Here is a 23,351-nt window from a genome sequence, read left to right as displayed (position 1 = left end):
AACGGGTTGACTCCCGACGCTGCTGTAACGACGATACAAAGGCCGTCGTTGTATAGAAACGAAACGGCATCTGATGCTCATGAAGTATTCGGTAGAAGGTATGAACGAGTTTGGGAAAAAGAGAAACAGTCCCGCGAAATTTAATGACTATCAGGATAAAAAGGACGCCGGTACGTTGATAAAGTGGAGCCTGCGAAAAACTCCGCTCCCTTGTACCACGGTACATTATGATGTGGTTATGTGGTGCGCCCTGGACCTTTTCGGTCAAGGTTGTTCATGGGGGTTTTCGGCGGCTTGGGGTGAGGATTTAATTTTTAATTCATTCCAGAGAAATGTGGTCTACCAGTTGTTCTTGTGTTCTTTCTTGCGCAGCGTCCCCTCGGTTGGGAGGGTATGAAAAGAGGCAAGGGGTCGTTTGAAATTTAAATTTATTATTAATTACATAAAACCTACCTACGTACTATTTGGTACGCTACGGCTTTCCAGACTTTTGCCGACCTGAAGAGGGGTTTGCGAAAGTCGGCAAAAGTTTTCCGGAAGCTGAGCGGACCCGTTTGGCATTCTAGGACTGTCGTCGCTGCAGCTCCTTGTTTCGCTGCCGCTCCTCGGGCATCTGGTTTCGGCCGAACGGAGGTTCCGGATTGGTCGATAGGTAGAACTTGCCCCGCAGCGTCCGGTCGATGTACATGCCCATGAAGACCTCCTTCGTCATGGTGCAGTTGCTGGCCGTATCTCGCGAGGACCGGGTCGAGCCGGCACCGGAACCCTCGCTGGGCGTGTCGTTCGGTTCGCAGCGGTCACACAGGAAACCTCGTGGCCGCGTCAGAGACTCGGCAAAGTACTGCCAGGCTCGCGCGTGGCTGCAGCCTATGAACACGCCGAGCCAACGGTTTTTGGCCAGCTCTTGGCGGGCGCAGCCGGGTTGCAGCGGGACGCCACCGTTGGGATAGAAGTCGACGTGCCCGAGTGGCCACGGGTAGCCCAGCAGACCACCGTCGGTGTGTATGACGTCCACGAACTCGGCATCCTTCGGGCTGAGACGCTGCGAGGCCCGTTCGAACACGTACAGTGGAAATGCCGGGTCGAGACCTGTTGAGGAGGTGAGATACAGATACACAAAAAGAAGGGAAAACTAAAATAAGGAAAACATTTCTTGTTTATTTGACTACAGGAAGAGTTGAAACAGGGAGACACTCTTCCAAGCCAGACGGGCACAAGGCCAGGGAGTCGTAATGCAATTAATCAAACCACTATAGCCTATTGGTTTCTGTAGCTCACGAACCTCCGGCGGACATTGTTTTATCCGGCACGATTATTACGAATGCCACGCGGAGGTCCGGAGGAGCCCAGCCACCTCCAACAACCGGCGGTCCACGACCTGAGGGATCTTGGAGACCATGTCATACTTCGCTTTGATTTATTGCTCCGGCGAAAGTTTTGATGGCAGCTTCCCGTCCTCCTTCTGACTGGGAAGGGACTCCTTCATGCTGGCCTATGGAATGTTACCTCCCTTTTCCATTTGGCGATCGGTGGCATACCAAGAACTCTACCAGTTTTACGACCATCGTACGCTGGAGCACCATCGAAAAACCAATAAAATAAACCCGATATCTACTTGATGGTTTGGTCGGGTTGACAAACCTGCCCGCCGCGACCAAATGGATATTGGCGGGCAAACTAGCAGCGGTACGGATGTATGGAGAACTATTACGCAACGTTCTATTCGTAGCAAACTGCCCGCACTTCATGGTAGCCGTTTTTCTTTTTCGGTGGTAAGTGGTTGTAGGTTCCATTGGAATTCTTTGGAATAGACCGGTAGCCAGAGTAATAAATAAATACCGTGTATAAATTTTTATCGTCGTTCTCTTTGAGGGAAAATAAATTTCCGTCCAGCGCAACCGGGCACGAGACGAGACGGAATCCTCGTCCTCGGCCATTGGGACCGGAATCGATTAAAGGTGCTCTAGCCAGGCGACTTTCAGAGTGAACTATTTATGTGCATTCTTTGCAGGCGGAAGGGGAAGTGGGATTGAAAAAAGGGTGCGGGTGATGAACTTGGACATGGTACGTTTGTGAGACATATTTTCAATATCGTTTGATTGATCGATTTGTCGCCTTATTCACTCTTCAAGGCGAACCTTTAAAGTAAGTGTCAAACTTAAAGCTTTTTTTTAAGTTGAACAAATACAAAATAAAATCCATTATACACATTACTAGTTTCAGCTGGAACAGACACTATTTCAATACCTAGAGCGGGCTTCAATAAGTGTCCGAAACAGTTATTCTCATAATCATGATCAATTATACATGAACGACGAGTTACAAGAATCTCGTAACACTATTTGGTACATATTACAGAAGTAATTAAGAGAAAAAAGTAATTTGCTAGTGGGTCTTTTCCCTATTAGAACACATCAAATGTCACAAATTAATGCAGGATGACACAGTACCGAGCAGTGTCCTATCCATCATATATCAATTAGTAGTATTGACGAGCAATCGAGAAAAGGTGTCATATTGAAGAGTATTCTATTAAACAAGGGGTGATAAATGAAACGTTGAAGTTGTGAAGTTGGGAAGTCCTTATTGTAGCTTGTTTATAGAGTATTTTGAAAATTGTACTTCATCAACGAGTCAAAAGTTTCATAAACTTTACTACATCTACTCTACTCTAAACAAACGTGTTGATTTTGTGTTGAAAATCGATTGAACTTGAAGCTAAACTTGCCCAGATGGAATTGAATTTATTCTTCGTTTCTCGTACACTTTAATTTGTCTGTACCTTTAGTGCAACAATCTCTTTGTGTTGAAACTTGCTGCCGAGTTTATACAAAATTAAGCTACCATATAGTGGAACACAGCAGCTTGTACGAAGTAGATGAAGTTCGCTACCTTCTTTCATATTCCACGAGATTTTATGTTTCGCTCCTGTTTTTATCCAAGAAAACTTTGCTGTTGGTTTAAGGGATAAACTTTTGAGCAACGGTCCGGTACCATTCACTTGGAGTGTGTTCAACTTTCAGAACATCCAACTAGGAATGTTGTATCGTTCGTTTTTTTGAAGTAGAAATACGGTTTTTAGGTAAAGGGAACAATGTGCACTTGTGTTACATTTTACATGCCGCAACTATAGTATTGCACGTTGTGCTAGTTTTTGTGTCGGTCTTCTGGTCTAAAGGCATCTTCTAGTGAGTGTTTACTGTTGCATAAACTATAACGTGTAAAATATAACACCTGAGCACATTGTGTCCATTTACCATTCCTTTGCTGAATTAATTCCCTCGTCCAACAAACCTGTGATCCGGGGCAGCTTGAGACCCCACTCGTTCAACGTTTTGCCGGCGAATCCGGCCACCTCCGCCCCAAGGCTGAACCCGATCAGATGAATCTTCTCCAGCGGGAACTCGGACAGCACCAGAAACCGGACGAAGCGTGCAATGTACCGGCCAACGCGGGGCCCATTCTGGACCGAGTTCACGTACCAGGGCAGCGCGGTCAGCGGGCTCCAGTCGACCAGCACCACGTTGTAGTCGTCCGCCTCCAGGAGCGCGTCCCGCATTTGCTTGCTACTTTCGCCCGAGCCACCCGGCGCCCGCTCGGAAAAGCCGTGCATGTAAATCACGAGCGGGTTCGAGCGGTTCAGGTGTGACGCCCGGAGGTGCTGCTTGTCCGACACGAACAGGGTGTCGCCCTTTTCGGGGTTTTGTCTGCAAAAGAAGGGAGATGGAGAAAACGGAGTCGCAGAGTTGGAAATTAACGCCACCCTGTGGTCCCCGTCGGATCGAAAGGGATTTCGGCTTAATACCTGGTGAAGAGGAAAAACTGTATATCTCTCGGTTCCCGGATGGGGCAACAATTATCACAGTCGCCTCGTGGAGCCGGCGAGTACATCAAGGGAAGACCACCTGTAAAGGATAATTTGGAATAGGAATAGAAAAAACACAGCAATTGTTTATTTATATTGCAAAAGTTCATAAAGTGTAAATGAAGGAGATGCATCTGACGTGATACACAATTTATTTTTGTATTACTATATAACAATTTCTTAAACCAAATATCGAATAATTTTTCTTCGCGTACCGACGGTTTTTTGTCATGCCCTCCCCGTGAAGGGCTTACAAGACTTTTTCCCGTTGTGTACATCGATAGTCAGTCCTCTCGTACAGGGGAGGGTCCGGTCTCGGTTAGCAGCTCACCACCCCAACGCTCATAGGCTAATTTTCAACCCTCAAACTAATGATTGTCTTTCGTTATTGTCACCTCGCACTTTGCCAATTTCAACATCCTTAAGATAGAAATAAAATAAGATATCATAAATAAGACTTCAGATATCTTATGGGACTAAAAAGCAATGGTAGGTACTTTCGTTAAAAAGAAAGTTTTGTTAAGAAACGTGTCGTTAAGAAAAAGTAACCGAAGAAACATTGTGAAGAGTAATATGAGAAGCATTGATGAAACAAAATAGGAGGATGGATGCATTTTTGTATAATGAACCAAATTTCAACAACTACTATGTCAAAATAAATAAGACAATGGTTGAAAGAAATACCCAGCATCGAATGTTCAGTATTCTTCCCGACGTTGAACGAGCCATATCAAAAGTGTTCAGGAATTTGTGTGCGGTTTTCAACAAACAGCTTCTATTGAAAAAAAAAACAAATGAATAAGAGAAATAGAATCTATTGGTTCACGTGCTAGTGCTTTATCATGATGCTACAAGCCGTAAAATTATCGATGCGTAGCCGAAAAGTTTTTTTAAGTGAAATTTTGACTTTTTTGTTATGTGTACTGTTTTCGTCGAACGTTATAGGTGAGTTATTGGAAAATAATCATTGAATCGAATGAAACGAAAGTTAAGCCAAATTAGAGCAAAGTGGATTTTGAAACAAGAAAAAAATGGATATTATGGACTTATTGTGAGTTCTAGAACGAAAATATGTCACAAAAAGCCCTTAATTTTTTAAACGGCTGAATTTAAGAAAGTCATTAAGAGATTTAGTCATAATCGATATTTGTTGGTGTAAACCATGATAGTTTTCAATCTTATAATGAAAGTGACACTAATCGAGCTCAACTCAACGAACAAACTATTTTGTTAAGCTACTTTTTCGTTGGTTTAAAAACGTCGATCAAAAATATATGTTATGGAATAATGGGATTTTCCCATGTTGCATCACCAATACCTTTACCAGTTTTTCTTATCTACTAGCATACCAGTTTTATTTCTATCCATTAAAACCGGGTTATCAGGCGTAAATATATGAGTCATACATTTTGTCCAGGACCGGTATGTTTTTTGTTCACAATTTTTGTAATTTTTGTCACGGAATATGTCACAGAATCCTAAAAATTATTTCACGATTCTTAAAAAAAATAATAAAGTTTAACCTCAATCATCCTCGAGTACATTATTTTGCAATTTTTCTTCCTTTTTTAACTAATATAACATGTAAAAGACATAGAAGTTAGATTTGTCTAGCACTAACAAAGCATTTAATCAAATAAGTCAGTTATTTAATGATAAAGAGAGTAACGGAAGGGAATTGTGTTTTAAATAAAAATTTATCATGTTTTTACAAATCAACTAATTTGTAGATAGTACTAAAAACAATCACTAAGGTGGTGCCAAACTTATATATATATGGTGTTCGTATGGAATTATAAAATGTTTTTAAAAATTGAAAAAAGATATACGAATGTTAACAGGACGCAGCTACAAAAGCGATTGTTCGTTACCATCCTGGTACGATTATATTTTTGTAAATTGTAATATATGATTGACCTAATGTCCACAGTTTTTGACGTATTATTTGTGGATCTTTTTATGCAGCAATCCATATAGACGGCCCACGGATTGTAGCGGTAGGAAGCCTTGTGGAATGGAAATGCGTCAATAATGCGTCGGACAATCAGATGTTTTCTTCCGGTGTATGGTATTTAAAAAATAGTTCAAAACCTATTGACATTACGCCGCAAACTAACCCGTTAATTATTTCAAACGTTGATGGAAAAGATGCTGGACTTTACAAATGCTGCTCCATAGATCACGAGTGTGTGGAACAGCTATTATTGGTGCTAAACTTAAAAAATACGCTTGATTATATCGGAGTAAATAACTCTGCCGGACAATTAGTGATACGGAATCTTTCAATGAAGTTTGATGTTATCCACAACCTTGGCGGTGCAACAGTTGATATGAAAGATTTGTGTTATCACTTTAACAAAACTATATACACAGTGGTATTTCAAAATCACAAGAAGGGATACAATTTTAAAAATGCAACAGTAGCTCAGAGCGGTTGGTTTACCATCACGGTTTCTTACAAGAAAACAGAGCACATTTTCCATTTACTAATTTCGATCAAAGGTAGGTACACACATTTAAAAATGAATCAAAAGTTAATGATTTCATATTCTATAATTAAATGGTTTTTCATGGCCTTAGGAGTACCTGTGGTGGAAATTGGACTCAATGTTTCACTGCCGAGGACGGAAATGGTTGAATTCACTTGCCATGGAATAGCGTATCCTCCTCCGAAATTTGAATTTCAATCAATTCCATACTTGCAAAATACATCTCAAGAGCTACAAGTGGTAAGTTGTACTTTGGACAGCTCTTAAAAAATGCCCTAGGGTGTTAATTAAAGGTTTCATTTAATTTATTTCAGTTTAAACAATCAAATGACATGCTAAAAGCGAGTGCATCCACGCTTGTCAGTGTTCCGTCATCTGGACCTACTATCGTTATTTGTAAAGCATCGAACAGTGAGGGAAGCTCAAAAGTAAAATCATTCTTGTATCCGGAAGACTTTAACGACCACGTCAAGATAAATGTTATATCTCCGGTTGGTGAGATATTTTTGGGTGACACAGTTGTAGTGCAGTGCCTTTTGCATATTTATTACAATTTTACAAACCGCATTATTTTTATTCACGATACGTACGAGTTCGTGACAGAAGGATCAAATGTTTCGTATGGTTGGGCGGCCAACTTTTCAATGTTCAACGTTTCGTCAGAACTGTTTAAATGCCGGTCCAATTTGAGGAATGGAACGATAAAAGAAGCAGAGTTAACAATAAAATTGACGGTTCCACGCGCACTACATTTTAATAGTGGCAATGCCAATGAAACAACCATTTATTTGAATCCGGGTGAAAATACTATGTTGGACTGTGATGCGGATGGAAATCCTGTTCCTAAGATATATTGGTTCGAAAATGACATATTTTTCGAACATCAATATGGATCATACAACGCGACCCTGAACTCCGCAAAGATCATCCAGAAATACAAATGTTTAGCCAAATCAAGGAAGCAAGAAATTTGGAAATCATGGACAATCAAAGGTGAATATTGAAGTAACTTCTAGGGTTGTTGTACTTGGAATTATTTTCTCATCAAACGTCCATTTTTTGTATAACCTTAGCGCCAAACCAAATGGTTCAAATAGACGGCCCACGCAAAGTTTATGAAAATAGTAAGGTTACATTCGAATGCATTGTTTCTTCATCGATGAATAATAATTCATTTTTTTGGTACTTCTATGATAGGAATAATTCTAAACAGGTATAGTTTATTCTAAAGAACAGTTTTTAAAAATTGGATTTGCTGATTGACGACCTATTTTATCTTAGCGCAGCCTATACATATCTTCGCATGGAGAGCAACATTAGATATTGTTGGAATTGTTAAAACTTTTCACGCTGGTAGGTGCGAATGTTGCGTAACGAACGACACCTGTGCTGGAATTAATTTGTCTGTTTTAGAAGCTCGTAAGTATTTGTTGACAAAGTGGTGAATACACATGGAATGATTAACTTCGGTTCGATGAAATTATAGATGGTTCTGGTCGTTTGATGAACAATGAGACCGCGCTCTGGAACGATGGTGGCGTCGACTTTTTTTGTTACTTCCAATATGTGAATCCGGGTGCACGGGTATTATACACTCCTTATACTGTAGATCTTGAAGGACAACTGTTTTCACCTGCTAAAAACAAACTCCTTCGAATATATGCTAACAAGGTGAGCTTATAATTATTTAATGCTACTTTATTTGATCTGGTATTACAAGAAGGTAACTTTAATCTTATTATTTAAAGGTCGAGCCTTTCTACCCTCCGTACGTGGTACGTTACAGATTTCACATTCCTGGACCGATACAAGAACCAGGCACCGTCGATTGCAATGACAGATACTCAAGTTTAACATCATATCTAATGGTACGAAATTTCCATGAACCGATGAAACTCGAGATCGTGGGAACCAACGGAAGTACTATGATTGTACGATGCCAGGTGTACGCGTACGAATTTAGAGGAGACTTCATAATGTATGGCGATGAGCGAAACTACCATGCAATGGGACATCAAGAAGAATATGCATGGGTCGTAAATCATTCACTTAGCATCTATACCAAACAAGTTTCGTGCACGGCTATGCGAAAGACTATAGGATACTTAAAAAAGACCTTGGTGGTTAACTCGCACAAACCTCAACCACAAACATTTGAACTGGCTGTCGTTGTCATTTGCATTATCACAGTGATTTGTGCAATCGTTTTCCTGGTCATACGAAAACTGATAAATCCCCAGCGTAAGACATCTTTCAATGATGCTTCGATCAATGATGACTCGTTTAGTGATGAATCGTTCAACGATGACGATGTACAACTAGTTCCATCGGAATATGAGTTTTCAATGGATAAACTAACACTAGGTGAAACAATCGGACAAGGTGCGTTTGGTGTCGTAAGGAAGGCTGTTGCTAGAAACATCTTTGTCCATGAACCATCGACGATCGTTGCTGTGAAAATGCTGAAAGCGAACCATTCGACAGATGCGATCAGTAGTTTGGCTACCGAACTCAGCATGATGATCCAAACTGGACTACATGTGAACATTGTGTACTTCTTGGGAGCCGTGACCAAAAACACAGCGAGAGGTTAGTGTTATCTTGCAATTGAATGTGTGAGCGTTTGATAATCATACTCGGTATTTTCTTCAGGCCAGGCCATGTTAATTTTTGAATACTGTCAGTTCGGGAGCATGGATATTTTCTTACGTGACAACGCGCAACGGTTCGTTAGTTGCTTGGACACACTGCAGAACTATGAAGTTAGCAACGCTCAACCACAAATGACACATGCAGATCGAGAGGACAACACTGATACTGGCGAGTGGCAGTTGAGGACTACAGATCTTATCAGCTGGGCCTCGCAGGTGGCGAACGGTATGGACTATCTTTCAACTAAAAACATTCTGCACGGTGATCTTGCCGCCCGGAATGTGCTCCTCTACTCTCTGAAGGTGGTCAAGATAAGTGACTTTGGTTTATCGCGAAAACTGGAACGAGGTATATACAAGAAATCAAGCGATAGCCCCCTTCCATACAAATGGCTTGCCTTAGAGTGCTTCACAAATCACACCTTCAGCGTGAAGACTGACGTCTGGGCGTTTGGAGTATTCGTGTGGGAGCTGTTTTCGCTTGGTGCAATGCCTTATCCAGGTGTAACAGATGGCAAGAAGCTGTTGACAATGCTGCAAAACGCGTATCGTTTGGAAAATCCAGTTCACAGCAACAAGGAGCTGTATTACCTAATGTTGTCGTGTTGGTACGTCGTTCCACAGCGTAGACCAGATTTTAGGGAATTGGCCTCGGTCTTCAACGCAATGCTGCCGGTAGAGCTACGTGATGTAAGTTGAACCATTTGAAGAATAAACTAATTACAATTGCATTTAAAATAAATGTAACATTTCTTTTTCTACAGATCTACATAGCCTTGAAGAGCAAATATATCCAACAAGCAATTCTGACGAATTCTGCCGCTCCAACCGTGGAAGAAAGTAGTGTGTGACCATTTTTGGTATACATAGTGACATGGTTTTGCTTTAAGAGTTGCGATCTATCAAGATAGCAAGGAGTTGTAGATCAAAAAGAATCAACGTTAAGTATAAGTAATAAGTTTAAACAGTACGAAATCATCTAACGACAAATAAATACTGTAGAGCAAACCAGTAACAACAATGTTATAGCAACGGAATATGATGGATCATAAATCCTGATAATTCGTTGATTACAGTTTCTTAAAAACACAAAGCTTCATTTATTTATCTCATAACCAAGTCACTCCATGAGAGTGCAATATTTAAAACTTTCTTAAATGTAAACGCTGAAAATGCGTAGGCTCACCTAGTAATCAGCTTCCGGACCTCCGAATAATATATAATAAACCTAACTTGTATGAATTACAATGTGAATTACCAATTTTGTCTGAATTTTTTCTGCAATGGCAAACAATTTAGAATGTCTCTTAATTTCCCTAATTTCTCTCCGACCAACCATTACTGGGCAGCTTTGCGTGTAATCGGTCAGAAAATCACTGCGAAATCATGCTGTACTACGGAGTATTGTTTGTTTTTATTGGCCAGGCCACGAAATACATACACACCCATCCCGAGCTGTGGCGAGCTGAAATGTCATTTCACCAAAGTCCATTAGCTAATGAGGACGAACCATCGACGAAAACCACCGGCGATGAGTAACGTACGGAAATTTTCTTTTCACGTGGTTTTGAAAATGAGCAGGTAGAAAAGGTTGGTCTACAACAGTAGAAATGATTCAGTTGGTGATATTTCACAAAATGGCTGTAATTCTTGTCTGCTAACTGAGCAAATACAGTTTAGAATGCTTCTCGCTGATTAACTTTCTATCAATTTATAATTTAACCATCATGTCACTTAGCGTTTGACGTAACGAAGCCCCGTTTGACATACATCACAATTAAAAAATTAATGTTGAATAATTGAGTGAATACTACATGCAACCGTGCTTCTACAATTCCGCACTTTTTATTTCACTGTTTTGTCACACGAAACTCCATCGTGACATGTTTGAGTAATGTAACATAATTAATTGATTGATAACGTCCCTGCTGTCCCCTCTTTGAGTGGAAAGTGGGGAGGATGGGGAACGGTCGGTCCTTTTGAACCGAACCCATCACAATCCATCGAAAGCATCGTCGCCAAATGACACCAACAGCTCCCCAACTGCTTTTCCTGTCGTGTTCTGCTTTGAATCGACCATGCCTTTTTTCACCTCACCGGAAGTAGGCACCATCTAGGCGGCAAGGACGAAGAGAGGAAGGACAAAAAACATGGGCACTGACAGAACACTGGGTGACATTGGTGGGCATGTTTTCGGAGGTGATGGAAAATGCATTACGGAAATATGCGGACAGCCGGATGTCTCTCGGGAGGAAGGTACAAAGGGGAAGGGCGAGGAGTTGGGAGGGTGAATAAAAAGGTGACACGAAATGGCTGTCAAAGACTTGTCAAAATAACAATGGGTAAACCGGAACTTTGTGGTCAGGAGAGTGTGAGTATACAGCAAGAAAAAAGAGAAGCTGGAATAGTGTGCTTCAATTTTATTTTATTTTTCACTGGTCATTCGAACTACTTGGAAAAACTAAGGTTTAGTAGACCGCGAGCGATTGGAAAGGGGAAACATTTCCTTGTTGTTTGAGCGCACCATTTCCAAGGGAGCAAAACAAGACCGTGTGGCCCGTTGCCAGCAGAAGCTGTGGCCAAGGTGGTGTTTTGTTGTTGTTTGCTTTTCTTTTCCTCTCAGTTTTGGTCGCAAAAACTGTCCAAATTCGATCAAAAGCGCAGCAGATAGATTCTTCAACCTAGATTCTTCCCTTTCGGAGTAGGAAAGGTTCTCGGAAAAGCGAACAAATAGAGCACAACGGAATTGCAGCCAGCGTTGCATTTCATTAATGTAGAGCAAACATAAGACATAACAAAAAAGCAAAGTCACAACAAGCAACATGAGTTCTTTGGGTGGCTTTGCACTTTTAAAGGCAAACGAGCTTGCTTTCTTTAGGACACTCCGTTTTTTTTTTAGGAATTCATGTTGTTTTGATTGTTTCGGGCGTGTTTACGCAGTGCTAAACAAAATATGATTTCGTTCTGTTCTGAAACCTTGTTGATGTTCTCTTGCAGGAGGATTAACTGTGCATCAGAATCTTAAATTGAAATTTTCCACATACATTACGTTGCGTTTAAGATTTTTTAATTAGATGCTTTTTCTTTGAGATGGCAATAATGTTTTTAGTAATAATATTGCAGTTGGAAGTAAATTGAATGGATATATATTCATTCTAACGAATGTATCATTTACAAATACGATAAAAAGAAACTGAAAAGTTAGCTTGTGAACCATCTTTGCACAAAAGAAATAAAGTTAATTTCAAAATGTACAAATAACTTTATTTAACGACTTAGTCTCAGCTTTCCTCCACGTTTAAGTAAATTCCGTTTTACGAGAGCAAAAGGAAAATTCGAACAAAACTAAGTTATCAAGAGTACAAAGAGATCATTGTTTTGCATCTTCTTATCTTTTTTTATAGATATCAGAATTGTGCAATTTTAAGAATTCCATTTAGCTTTAACTGGTACGCGTTTTTCTATGTGCTATCCACTTTTTGCTCTGTATTGGCACTGTGTGTCGATGTTTTGCAGACCAAAATAATGCTTTAAAAAACGGCTAGCGCATTTTCCCAGGATAGATCCGCATTTCCCGGAATCGTACAATTTTTCACGCGAACAACGAAGAGGTCCGTAGCAGCAGCGGTCCAAAAAGCCGACACCCTTTGCTACCGGTACCGTTCTAGCGTGAAGCTTAACGATTTCCGATATGCAAATTAATTTTACACCGTCGTTCACCTTCGGGTTGCGGGGGCGGGCACGCAAGGTGGTGGACAGGGTAGCTAAATCGTTACCGTTTTGTCGGGTGAAATTAGTCATTTTGAAACCCATTCCCTCGGCTCATACTGGGTCGCTCGCCCAGCGGGTGGTGAGGGTGGTTTTCCCACCGGGCGAGGCGGAGTAAACGATGTTTTCCTTTCGTGGCGCATCCACTGGACATCCATCTTGGGCCGTGGGGTTGCGTGGAGCCCGCCGCCTCGGAACCGGTTACGGACATCCTCAATCACGAGCCGGCACGAACTGCACAACCGGAAATCACGTGTCTCCCGTGTATACTTTTTGCACCGGTGAAAAGCGTTGCCAAATCGGTGCGGCAGACCGACGCCAGAGAAGAAAATAGTATTGGGGAAAAAGTGGTCTACCGGAAGGGGGTGGTGTTGGGCTGTTTGGGGTTTGTTTTTTATTTAGAACCGGTCGGCTTTCCAGTAAACGTATTGCGACGGAAATGTGCTGCCGGTCGGATCCGCATTGGCCAGTTTTTCCGCTATCAACGGTTGCAGTGGCGTTCATTTCGGTGTGTTGCAAAAAAAAAGAAGAAGCGTAAAGCTGTCAAACATTGAGCCATATTGAGGGCTGTCGGCATACTGACGTTTGATTCACGTTTTCTAGCGAACGGATTCTTATTTCCTCAAGAGCGATCGATTTGAATTGTATCTTTTTTTTTATATACACACATTTATAAGGTTTAACGTCGATATGGATAAACTGAATATGGACACAATGAATACAGAATAAAAACAAACGGAACTAGTAAGAATAAATTTACATCGTTTTATGTATTGTATCCACATAATTTCGAACGAAATTATCTTCTTACATAACCAAGCAATGCTAGATAATTTCGATTGAATATTTTGAATAACAGTCACCAATTTTTAATTATTTTTATTTATTTATTTTTTATATTAATCTTTTGAATTTGGCGATGTTGGGCAGATGCAGGCTTGAGTAAGTAATTTATTGAGTAGGTCAAAGATCAATCTTCGTGTTGTTCTCGTTTAAACTCTCGTTTTTTGTTTAAACAAATATTCAACTGTAGCCATAGTTTTTTCTTGATCATTGAATCATTATGTAACTTGTTTTAAACAATTTGATTGCTTCAGCGTTGTTCATAAGAAAAATAACAAAAAGTGAATCATGAATAACAAGTGCAGCAACAAGTGATAAGCAACTATCGGACCCTAACTAGAGTGGATAGTTTCAGTTATAGTTAATCTACTTTTTTCATAGTTATAGGTTTTTTGAACCCTGTTTCGATAAGAAGTCTTCCAAATGTGTTTATAGCAAAGAATTTTGGATTTGTTTTTTTTTTTGTAAATTGAACAGTAAAATATTGATAAATCGATTTAGAAAAGCTGTTATAAAGCAGAAATGTCTTACCAACCAAATTTTTGAATTCCGTTATTAAAAGCGTAACATTAATGTATAGATGTTGGAAACCACTTGAAAGTTCCAGTTCTGAGTAGGTTAATTTTCGTCCCATGTTTGGTGAGTTGCTTAGGTTAATGGAGATGGGCTATACACTCGTTCTCTAAACCCTTATTTACCCATCCTTCGGCCAACGGACACGTTCGGCATATTTGTTTGCATTGGACATTGCAATTTGGAGTAATCGTTTCATTTGCCGATGCGTTGACAGTTGAGTCATCGCCGGTAACAACCCGACCCCTCTTTCTTCCCGCTAGGGTTTTGTGCCGATTCTGGCACGTGCCACTCACTCGGTGTCCGGATTTTACCGCTAAATGATGACATTATGACGGCTACCCGGTGCGTCAGGAAGCTTCCCGCTAGTGCATTCGATACGGTGGTGCGCATTTTCGTTTAACCAAACGGCCAATTATCGCCATTTTGAAACCCGGCTCGGGATCCACGGTGTCGGCCATTGTTGAGGCCCGGCTCGGCGTTAACCCAGTTCGCTCGTCCAACGCACGGTCCGCAAACAAACTCCAAACGGCCCGGGCTCAAAAGGGCGCCTGGTTCTTCGGAAGTGGACACTTTCCCATCCATTTCCGAATTGCTTCCGCATTTCGTGGAGCAAGGAGATAGGACCGGGTCGGGTAATTATTTCCCAAACCGTGCCCGAATTCCGAAAGTCTCGCCCGGAACGGATGGAAAGTGTCGGTTTTGGGGTACGGAATCGTTTGTAACACTCACACCTCGGCGTTCGTCGGTTTAGAGACGCCTTCAGACGCCACATTTTGGAAGCACCCAACAGTGGTGGACATTTTCTTTCCGGTACATTCCAACCCACCGGCCTCCCCGACGACTCCGGCAACTACCGAATGCCAAGCAAACACGCCATATCGCAATCACGATCCGGTTTCGGGTCCATTTTGATTACTCGCTCGGATTAAGTTCTGGCCCGAGATGGACGGAAAGCCATTCGGTGGAGGAATTCAAACGCTTCCAACCGTTGGAGTTGTTTTGTGGTGCGCAATTGGCGACCCTTTTGTTTTTTTTTCCCACCCCAAAGCCAACCATTTCGGTGGGGGACATTAGCGAAAGGTCAACTTTGGCAAAGATTGGCGATAAGGAGAGTAATGACTCTGGTAGGCGGCAATCGATACCATTGAAGGTCTTCCATCGTCCTGCGGTCGTGGGACGAAAGAAAATCCGTAGAAAAATCGATGATTCCCACAGGACGGCAAAAATCATTGAACGTTTAGAAACAATTCTCGACGATGACGAACCAAGGGGAGGGAAAATCCCAGACTCATTCCATTGGGAATGCGTCCTTGAAGCTCCTGAAAAGGAAAACACGCAAATAAGGGTGCGATGGTCGGATTGCTAGATAAATTAACTTTGCTTCGTCCCGGAGACGCCACACCGAGACCCATTTGTCACGGGCCCTGCGGGTGGAAATGGGTTAGTATTTTCTCCTCCTAAGCGAAAACGTCCGTAGCTCGTACGGTGGATAGTTTATAAGCAGTCAGAGGTTGATGTGGCTCAAAAAAGATCGAAGGTGATGAAATGATGGAGCTGTTTTTTCCCGCACCGAAAGAGGTGTGTATTGTTTCTTCTTCTGATTCGGGCGCTTTTCCAGCCCGGCTTGGGAAAGGCAAAATGGGATTTCATTAATCAATCAATTTCGGCCCCGAACCAGCAGCTATGATAAGCGAAAAAACACGGAGCAATTTTTCTTTTCCTTTCCGAGCAGCCGTTCTCGGCAAGGGCGGATCGACGGAAGGTCTCCTTTGCTAGGTCCAGTTCATTACGTAAAGTCTTAGGTAACGGAAGGTAAGCTATCGATTTTCGTTGGCATTACAATTGGAATTTCGGTGCGGGCGAATAGAGTTTTGCTGCCGGCGGGTTGGCTTCTATCGCCAGCGAAAATAATGGTCAATAAAGTGGTGAGAAAAAGGAGAACGAGTCGGAGATTGGAGTTCTGTAGGAGAGGAAAAACTTTATCGAAATCCGTTAAGGCCATCAAAGGATAGGGAAATGATTTTCGGAGTAAGGATTCGACCTTAATTAGAAAAATAATAACTTACAAACTGTATATTTGCTCATCATTTACATCTTATAAGAAATCAGATGTTTAAGTGTTTTGAAAAATGAACATAGCCATAAAATTACCCAACAAAACCTTGTGATAAATAGATGTAGAACTTAATTTGACATTTTGTGGAACAGTATTTGAAATCCACGACGCCATCAATCAACGAAGGTAGGAGAAAACGTGTTTGCTAACATGTTCTCATGCAAAAGAAAACACATTTATTTTGCTGGAAAAATAATAAAAATGCCACTTTCCACCACACAACCCTAGGTTTTCCCGAATGTCTGGCCGTTTTGTCGCTCCGTGGACGGACGGTGTTCACTTACAGCAATCAATCAACTTATTTAACCTGCCAACCACGTGCTAGTGTTCACGTGCTCGGCTGGTGACATCGACCGGTGACGGTTGACTTAATAGAGGAGGTATTTTACTAGGTTTTCGGGTAGCCTTAGTAGTCCATGACTTTGGCCGAATGTGACCGAGAGAGAGAGGGCGCTGACCGGAAGAGATGTCAATGGCGGGGAAGTACTTTAATACTCCAGAGAGCGATGCAGGTAATCACAACGACGCTGGGATTTGTAAGTAGTGCGACGATTGCGGCGAACTAATTCTCAAACCAAATAATCACCCCCTCCACTGTCGATTCATGGTACCTTGGGAATGGATTATTTGTGTTTACATTCATTACATTTGCGTTCGGTAGTGAAATATAATCAACGATTCTTGACGCGTTACTTCCCAGCTGACGAACGCTCGCAGTGCATACGGAATGAGTCAGCGATGCGGAATCATATGCGGAATCGAACACGAAAGTAAAACAAATAAATAAATGCTCGTTCATGATCAACCCACTGACCCGACTCCGAACGTTGTGTCTCAAGGTTCACTCGGAGTTGCATACCCAAGCCAATAATTTAAAAGAGCTGTGTTATCGCGCGACGGTTTAAAAATAGCGACAGCAATCGTTAAATTACTAGTTGTACCAATGACAATTCACTTTGTGTTTCCATGGGGAAATTCAAGCTAAAAGAATTTCTCAACAATTTCTGCCCCGTGGCGGACATTTGACCTCCGGGAAGGGTGTCAGCGATGGATGTGATAATTGTTACTTGTTCTGATTTCTATTTTCTTCGCAGGAACTTTTTCTCTCCACTTAACATAAAAATCTGTGTCTCGAATCAATTAGTGGTGAATTTATTGCAGAAATAAAAAAACGACTTAATGTGGCACTTGTATTAACCCTCGACCAGCACGTGTTTCGTACCTCGATAAGCACCTCGGGAGGTAGAGTCCAACCGCACATAATAATGCATCGGCCGACGAACGATGTGCGAACACACTTCGATTGGAAATAGATCGCGAACCCCGCAGCATAGCGGCAACGAAGGTCGGCGAGCATTTGCCACCCCCGGCCGATGGTTTCGAGCGCCAAATCGGCTTACACAAACCACCGGCAGTAGCTAGCGCGACCGGCACATGACATGGTTGCCTGAGCCGTGCTGTCAGTTGTTTGACATTGAACTTGATGCTCCGGTGCGTCCGGTAGGTGGTAAGCCAATGCGTTACGACATGTGCGGCATTGCTTTGCGATCGGAAGAATGCAGACACGTTGTCAAGGGTCCTGGCAGGTGAAGCCACGTAGTTGACAAGGTGATTTGTTGGGTGTTAGTTATCGCCAGGATTAAATGAGAATGGAATGCAGAATGATCACATTCATATGTTCGATATAGATGGTTTGAGTGAAATGTTTTTCTTTAAAGAGAAGTTTAACAGTGGAGAAGTTTTTAGTAACCCTGAATTAAAAACATACAATTATGTATTGCATCAATTTTTATAAGAAACCCTCCGATTTTAACTACGATTTATATTTTATTAATTACATTTTTTAAATATTTTGTTTTCACTCAAATTTGGTCCCATGAGCATTCTCCTACAAGAAATCTAATGTTGGATCCAATTTTGTACCAACACAAACGCTACAATTAAGTAAATACATTTTTAATTCTCATGCCATGGGAATTTATCATAAGGGGACGTGATTTTGTTGAATGTAAACGTGAACCAAAATTATGTTTTTCTTAATTCCTAATTAAGTTAGATAGGCATGACAAAGGAACATACATGAATGAAATGTTTAAGATAGTTTTGCATAAATGAAGGCTGGAACGATTATGTTTGTTTGCAATGTTTTATCAAGAGAGGTCAATTCGTTGATTAACTTTGCAAAAAGAACCTACAAATTCCAAACGGAACCTTTGCATCAACTCAACTGATTTGTTAACAAGTTTAATAATTTATATAATAAAAAGTAATAAAAAAAAACTATTGCAAAAATGTGAATGTGAAGGGCTACAACCAAAGTGTAGGATTTTATTATTATGACAGCCATTATTGAGCTATTCTATTATATGATTGGGCTTTTCTATTTCGAGCTGCTAACCACATTATTGCGTGATGAATCAACTATCGATTTTTTCAATTTGTACCAAGTTTACTAATCTCCATTTCGAAGGAGTTAAACAACATTTGATTCGATTAGATGATTAATTTTTGATTAAAAATGAAGTTAATGTCAAAATATCAGGTTCGTCTCTTTGCGCTCGGTTAAATTTAATTGCAGCTCGTGCAATTCACACCGAGAACTTCAAACGGTCCAAGAAAGCCATTCACACTAATTAGAGCAGTGGAACGCAACAAAATGGAAGGGTTGTCTGACTGCTCACTCGACATTTTGAACTAAATTGACAAGAGTCATGCCAGGATGACGACATGCGTCTGTTTGCTGTTTTCCCGCGCCACCAAGACAACGCCACCAAGACAAGGTGAATCTCATTAACGCCACTCGAAAACCTAAGCTAGCCAACCGAGCACTCGGTCCGAAAATCGAAAAGCGATAACCATATTTCGCCAACGTCTCCGTGTGCCATAAGTAATTAGGTTTGACCGACCGCACGCCCACCCCCCACCCACCAAGTCTTAACCCATCCCCCGGGAGAGGGAAACACGCCGCCGGCTCGGAATGTCGCGTGCTGGTGGAGCATTTTCCTCGCGGGTCGGAGATTCCTCGGGTGGTTAAACTGGCACCATAAATAAACCAAACTAGAGGATTACCCGTGGGTGGTTACGGAGTGGTGCGTGTGTATGGGTGGCGTGCGTAGAAAATGGCGTGATTTGGAGGGACCCGGCGGGGCGGTCAGTTTTTCCTAACGTTCTGTTGGCGTGCTGCCTTGATTTCGGCTTGATTTTTTCTTTTCTCTCGCAATGAAAAGTTTTTCCAGCACATTTGCTAATCCTTAAAACAACACCACGCTACCGTTAATGGCTCTACTAGCGTAAGGATAGTAGTGACACATGTTGCCCTGTTATCACGTGGTGGGAGGAGTTTAGGTTGAGTGTTGTTTTGTTTTGATTTCGTTTCGTTGCCACTTGAAAGTGATGATTAGTTTTTCCAACACCGCACGCCCCTCCCTCCCCCGATACCACAGGTTGGCCGGAAGCCGTCGACATCGGTGACAGCTCATTAGGAATGGCAAAACTTTGTCCTCAGTCAGCGTCACTATTCCCGTGGGAAAGCGATTTGGAGTGAATACTGCTTCGAGTCATCCACCAAAGGGTTCGTTATGCATGCAAAAAGATAAAGAAAATATTTGTCAAACATTCAAAAACATATTTAAAAGCTCATTGTTTAATGAGGGAAAGCGATTTGAAATATTTAGAAAATTTATTTAAGAGTGAACTTCAACTATTTTTGCAGTTTTCTTTAATGAATATATGGTCAATTTGACCGTTCATTTTTAACCCTATTTCTTTGCCTTTTTAAAGGATTATTTTAATCTATCTTTAGTTGGATGTCACTTATCAAATCTAATGTAATAAAAAATGTTGATTTGTTTTTGGAGTTCTTGGTGTTTCGATGATCCTCCCATCATCATTTCCACCACGAAAGTAAAATAACGTCTAGAATATTTTTTTAAACTTCAATGTTCTCTAAGAAGAACTGTAAATCTGTAAGCATTAAATAAACAAAAAGTATGGACTGAAAAGCAAATGCAATAAATCATGTTTCAACATAGTTTCATATTTTTATGAATAAAAGAGATGTTTCAATGTTTATTAATCAAAAGGCACAAAAAGCCATTAAAAATTGATAAAATGATTGAAAATGCAAAGAGAGTGAATAATCAATATTTTGTCCATGTTTTTGACTATCATGTGAGCTCTGTTTGATTGAACATAGGGATTGAAACATCATCGTAGGTAATAGATTTAATGATACCCTTCCACGACTCTGTGCATTATTTTCCAATGATTTAGCATGAACGGACGCTCTTTGGGTTATGAGAAATGGTCATTTAGTTTTTGTTCAGGGCTATCAAATGCCCTTTTGAACCAATGACTCAGGTTCCGGGCGAGATGGAAAAATGAAAATGAAAAAACGAGAATAAATGATACACCGCCACTTCACCGTGCGGGCGAAAGGTTGAAGCTGGCGTTTAAAACCACCACCCCGGACCCCAAACCATCGTCGTGTGCTAGGGTCCTAGGTCGATCGAATGGTTCATCGCTGCCAACGATGGTGCCATCGTACGTACTTATTGAATTAGTAATTTGATAATCACCAATTAGTGTCTTCCGCCATCGTCGGGCATCAGGCAAACCGAGAGGGAATTCGGTTGTTCTCGTGGAGGGGGGGGGGGGGGGGGTTGGGGGGAGAAGCGTTTCGGCCTACAAAAGAAACTATGACCGGGTGGAAATGGGAGGTGGTTTTTCTCTTCCATGCTGCGGCATTTCCAACGCACGAGCGCGCTTCGGGTTTGCATCGCTTCCTCTCGGTGCGTTTTTTAACACAACCGATTCTTTTGCTGGCAAACACTCTCCACTCGGCAAAAGGGTCACGGTCACGGTTTAATGCACACACTTGTGTTGGTCATCTCATCGATGCTCATGCCGGCCGATCGGTGTCCGGAGCCACAGATCGAACGGAACGAAAAAGAGTTAGAGAGTTGGTGCCCGCTTCGTCCATGGACGAACGGACGTTTTAGGCCCACCTTTTCCTCAGTTGATGTGGAATCGTGACTGGGCAGTTAGATCGATCGAATGGTCAAGATCGAAGGCTTTCGTAGCGGAAGAAAAACTTTCGTATGAGAAAACCTTCGCGCAGGCCAAGGTTGCTGAAAACGCTTGAAGCAAAGAAGAGTTTAAAAGTGATATGTAGGAAGTATAGTTCAAATTTTAGAGTGAGTAATTTTAGAATGTGTGAAGTTGAGTTTTCTATGATGTGTTAACAAAGAGAAATAAATATTAAATACACTGTAGCCACATTTTAAAACAAGAGTAACCTTTTTCTCGTTTGTATTTTATGTGCCAACCAATCTCTATGTTGAACGTCAATAGAAACTTAAGACTTCAAGGCTCGAAAAACCACTGCAGAAAGCGGAGAATGTATTTACCTACTTGACAACGCTCGGGCCAACCTTGACAAATATGCAAGCGAAATATGCCCGGCCACGACTGTTTCACTTTTCCCCGCTTGCCAAAGCCCCGACCCCGGGGCCGGAAAAGCGAACGCTAGAAGCTGGCGGATACGGCGGACGGCCCGAAAGAGGTGTGCGTTTGCATAAAGAGTAAAATATTTGTTGACACAGTTTTTTGTCGCGGTATGCTCCGTCCGACGTCGGTGCAATATCTCGTGTTGGTCGTATGTGCTGCAATAGTAGGAGTCACGAGGTTGATATCGTAATGTTTATCCACGACGAGGTGGCCACCGGTTTGCACGCGGGTTCAAAAGACGACCACAAGGGACCGTACCACCTCGGTTCGGGAAAGGTTCAACGATCTTTCGACGGTTGGGTATGCGCTGACACACTACAGTCTTGAAGATTGACGATTGCTTAGCTGACCTGCTTACGATGTTGTTGAGAGGATTTACTTTTATTTTTGTAGTAGTATATATTTTTATTTTAAATTTGATTAGAAGACAAAATGAATTTGTTATGTGATGAATAATTCAATCCACTTCAAGGAGAATTTGACACATGCTTTAAACAACAAAGTTTATCGTAGATACATTTCTATAGCCATAGTAAAAACGGTCTTCATATGCGGTATAAAGTTTTACGTTAATAACAACCTTAGTAAATATTTCATAATAGAAATAAACAAGAGTTTTACACTTTCAATGTCTTTTTAGTTGTAACTTATTACCTGTTTTTAATTTGTTTCATTATACAAGGCTGTGGATTTTAAAAATTATTGTGATAAAAACCGAAAACAGTTCAAACAAAAACCAAATGTTGTGAGAAAGAAACTTAAATGTTATTCTAATCAATAAATAAATAAGTTTCTTCAATATTTAAAAAACATACGTTTTTGTTTTCGTACAGAAAATTAATTTCATAAAATCACAACGTTGTTTTTAAAAACTGGTTGCTTTTATTTTCCTTCTTGCAAACAATATAGATTTCCTTTTGATCGTACTTCCTAATATATTTGTCGTCGGGTCATTGACCTACGGAAAAAAATTGTATTAAACCTACGAGTCGATTTTGAGTAATGTTTCATGTCTTATTGGATTTTTATGGTTTTCTATTTTGAACGTGCCAACCCTTATTGCCATTCGGCACGATCCACCTTTCTATTTCAACTCAAGCAGAGAGTTAGCACAAAGAAAAGAGGAAAAATGTATTGAAATAAAAAAAAACTTACCCAACCATAGGGTGAACACTGTGCACAGTGCCAGCTGTCCTTCGCTCAGCACCATCGCGATGCGTTTTGAAGACTTCGTCCTATTGAGTTCCGCGTGTGTGTGTGTGTGCAGGTGACTTCAGCTGGTTCGGAAAATATTGCTCCTTTTTCACCACCCACTGAAGGACGCACCGGTTGAGATATTCGTTGCCCGCCTCTTCCGGATCGCACCCGGGACACTTCACTTTCGAAACACTTGGCTTCTCTGGCCGATCGAACACGAGTTGTCCTATTTTTCTAACTATTGAACGATATAAAACGGAATTGGAATTGAGAAAGGAAACTCGGAAATCGATACACCGTGCTGCACACTTCCTTATGTAGCATACGTGTGATTCCAC

The 23,351-nt window shown here is 41.3% G+C and overlaps 2 protein-coding genes across 2 annotated transcripts in view; one reads left to right on the top strand and one right to left on the bottom strand.

The window, feature by feature from the left end:
• Nucleotides 1–23,351, top strand: part of LOC131271449 (uncharacterized) — a 41,931-nt gene that overhangs the window by 4,901 nt on the left and 13,679 nt on the right. The gene's annotated exons all lie outside the window — the stretch shown is intronic.
• On the bottom strand, nucleotides 563–23,026 carry LOC131271450 (lipase member H). The gene is made up of 4 exons (XM_058272883.1): nucleotides 22,972–23,026; nucleotides 3,806–3,905; nucleotides 3,295–3,707; nucleotides 563–1,089 (listed from the first exon to the last, which is right to left on the bottom strand). The coding sequence occupies exons 1-4, from the start codon at nucleotides 23,024–23,026 to the stop codon at nucleotides 563–565; spliced, it is 1,095 nt and encodes a 364-aa protein (XP_058128866.1).

This window comes from Anopheles coustani, chromosome 3, assembly GCF_943734705.1.
Source record: "Anopheles coustani chromosome 3, idAnoCousDA_361_x.2, whole genome shotgun sequence".
NCBI lineage: Eukaryota > Metazoa > Arthropoda > Insecta > Diptera > Culicidae > Anopheles > Anopheles coustani.
Note: the sequence above shows the minus strand (reverse complement) of the source record. Positions and strands in the feature narration are given on the sequence as shown.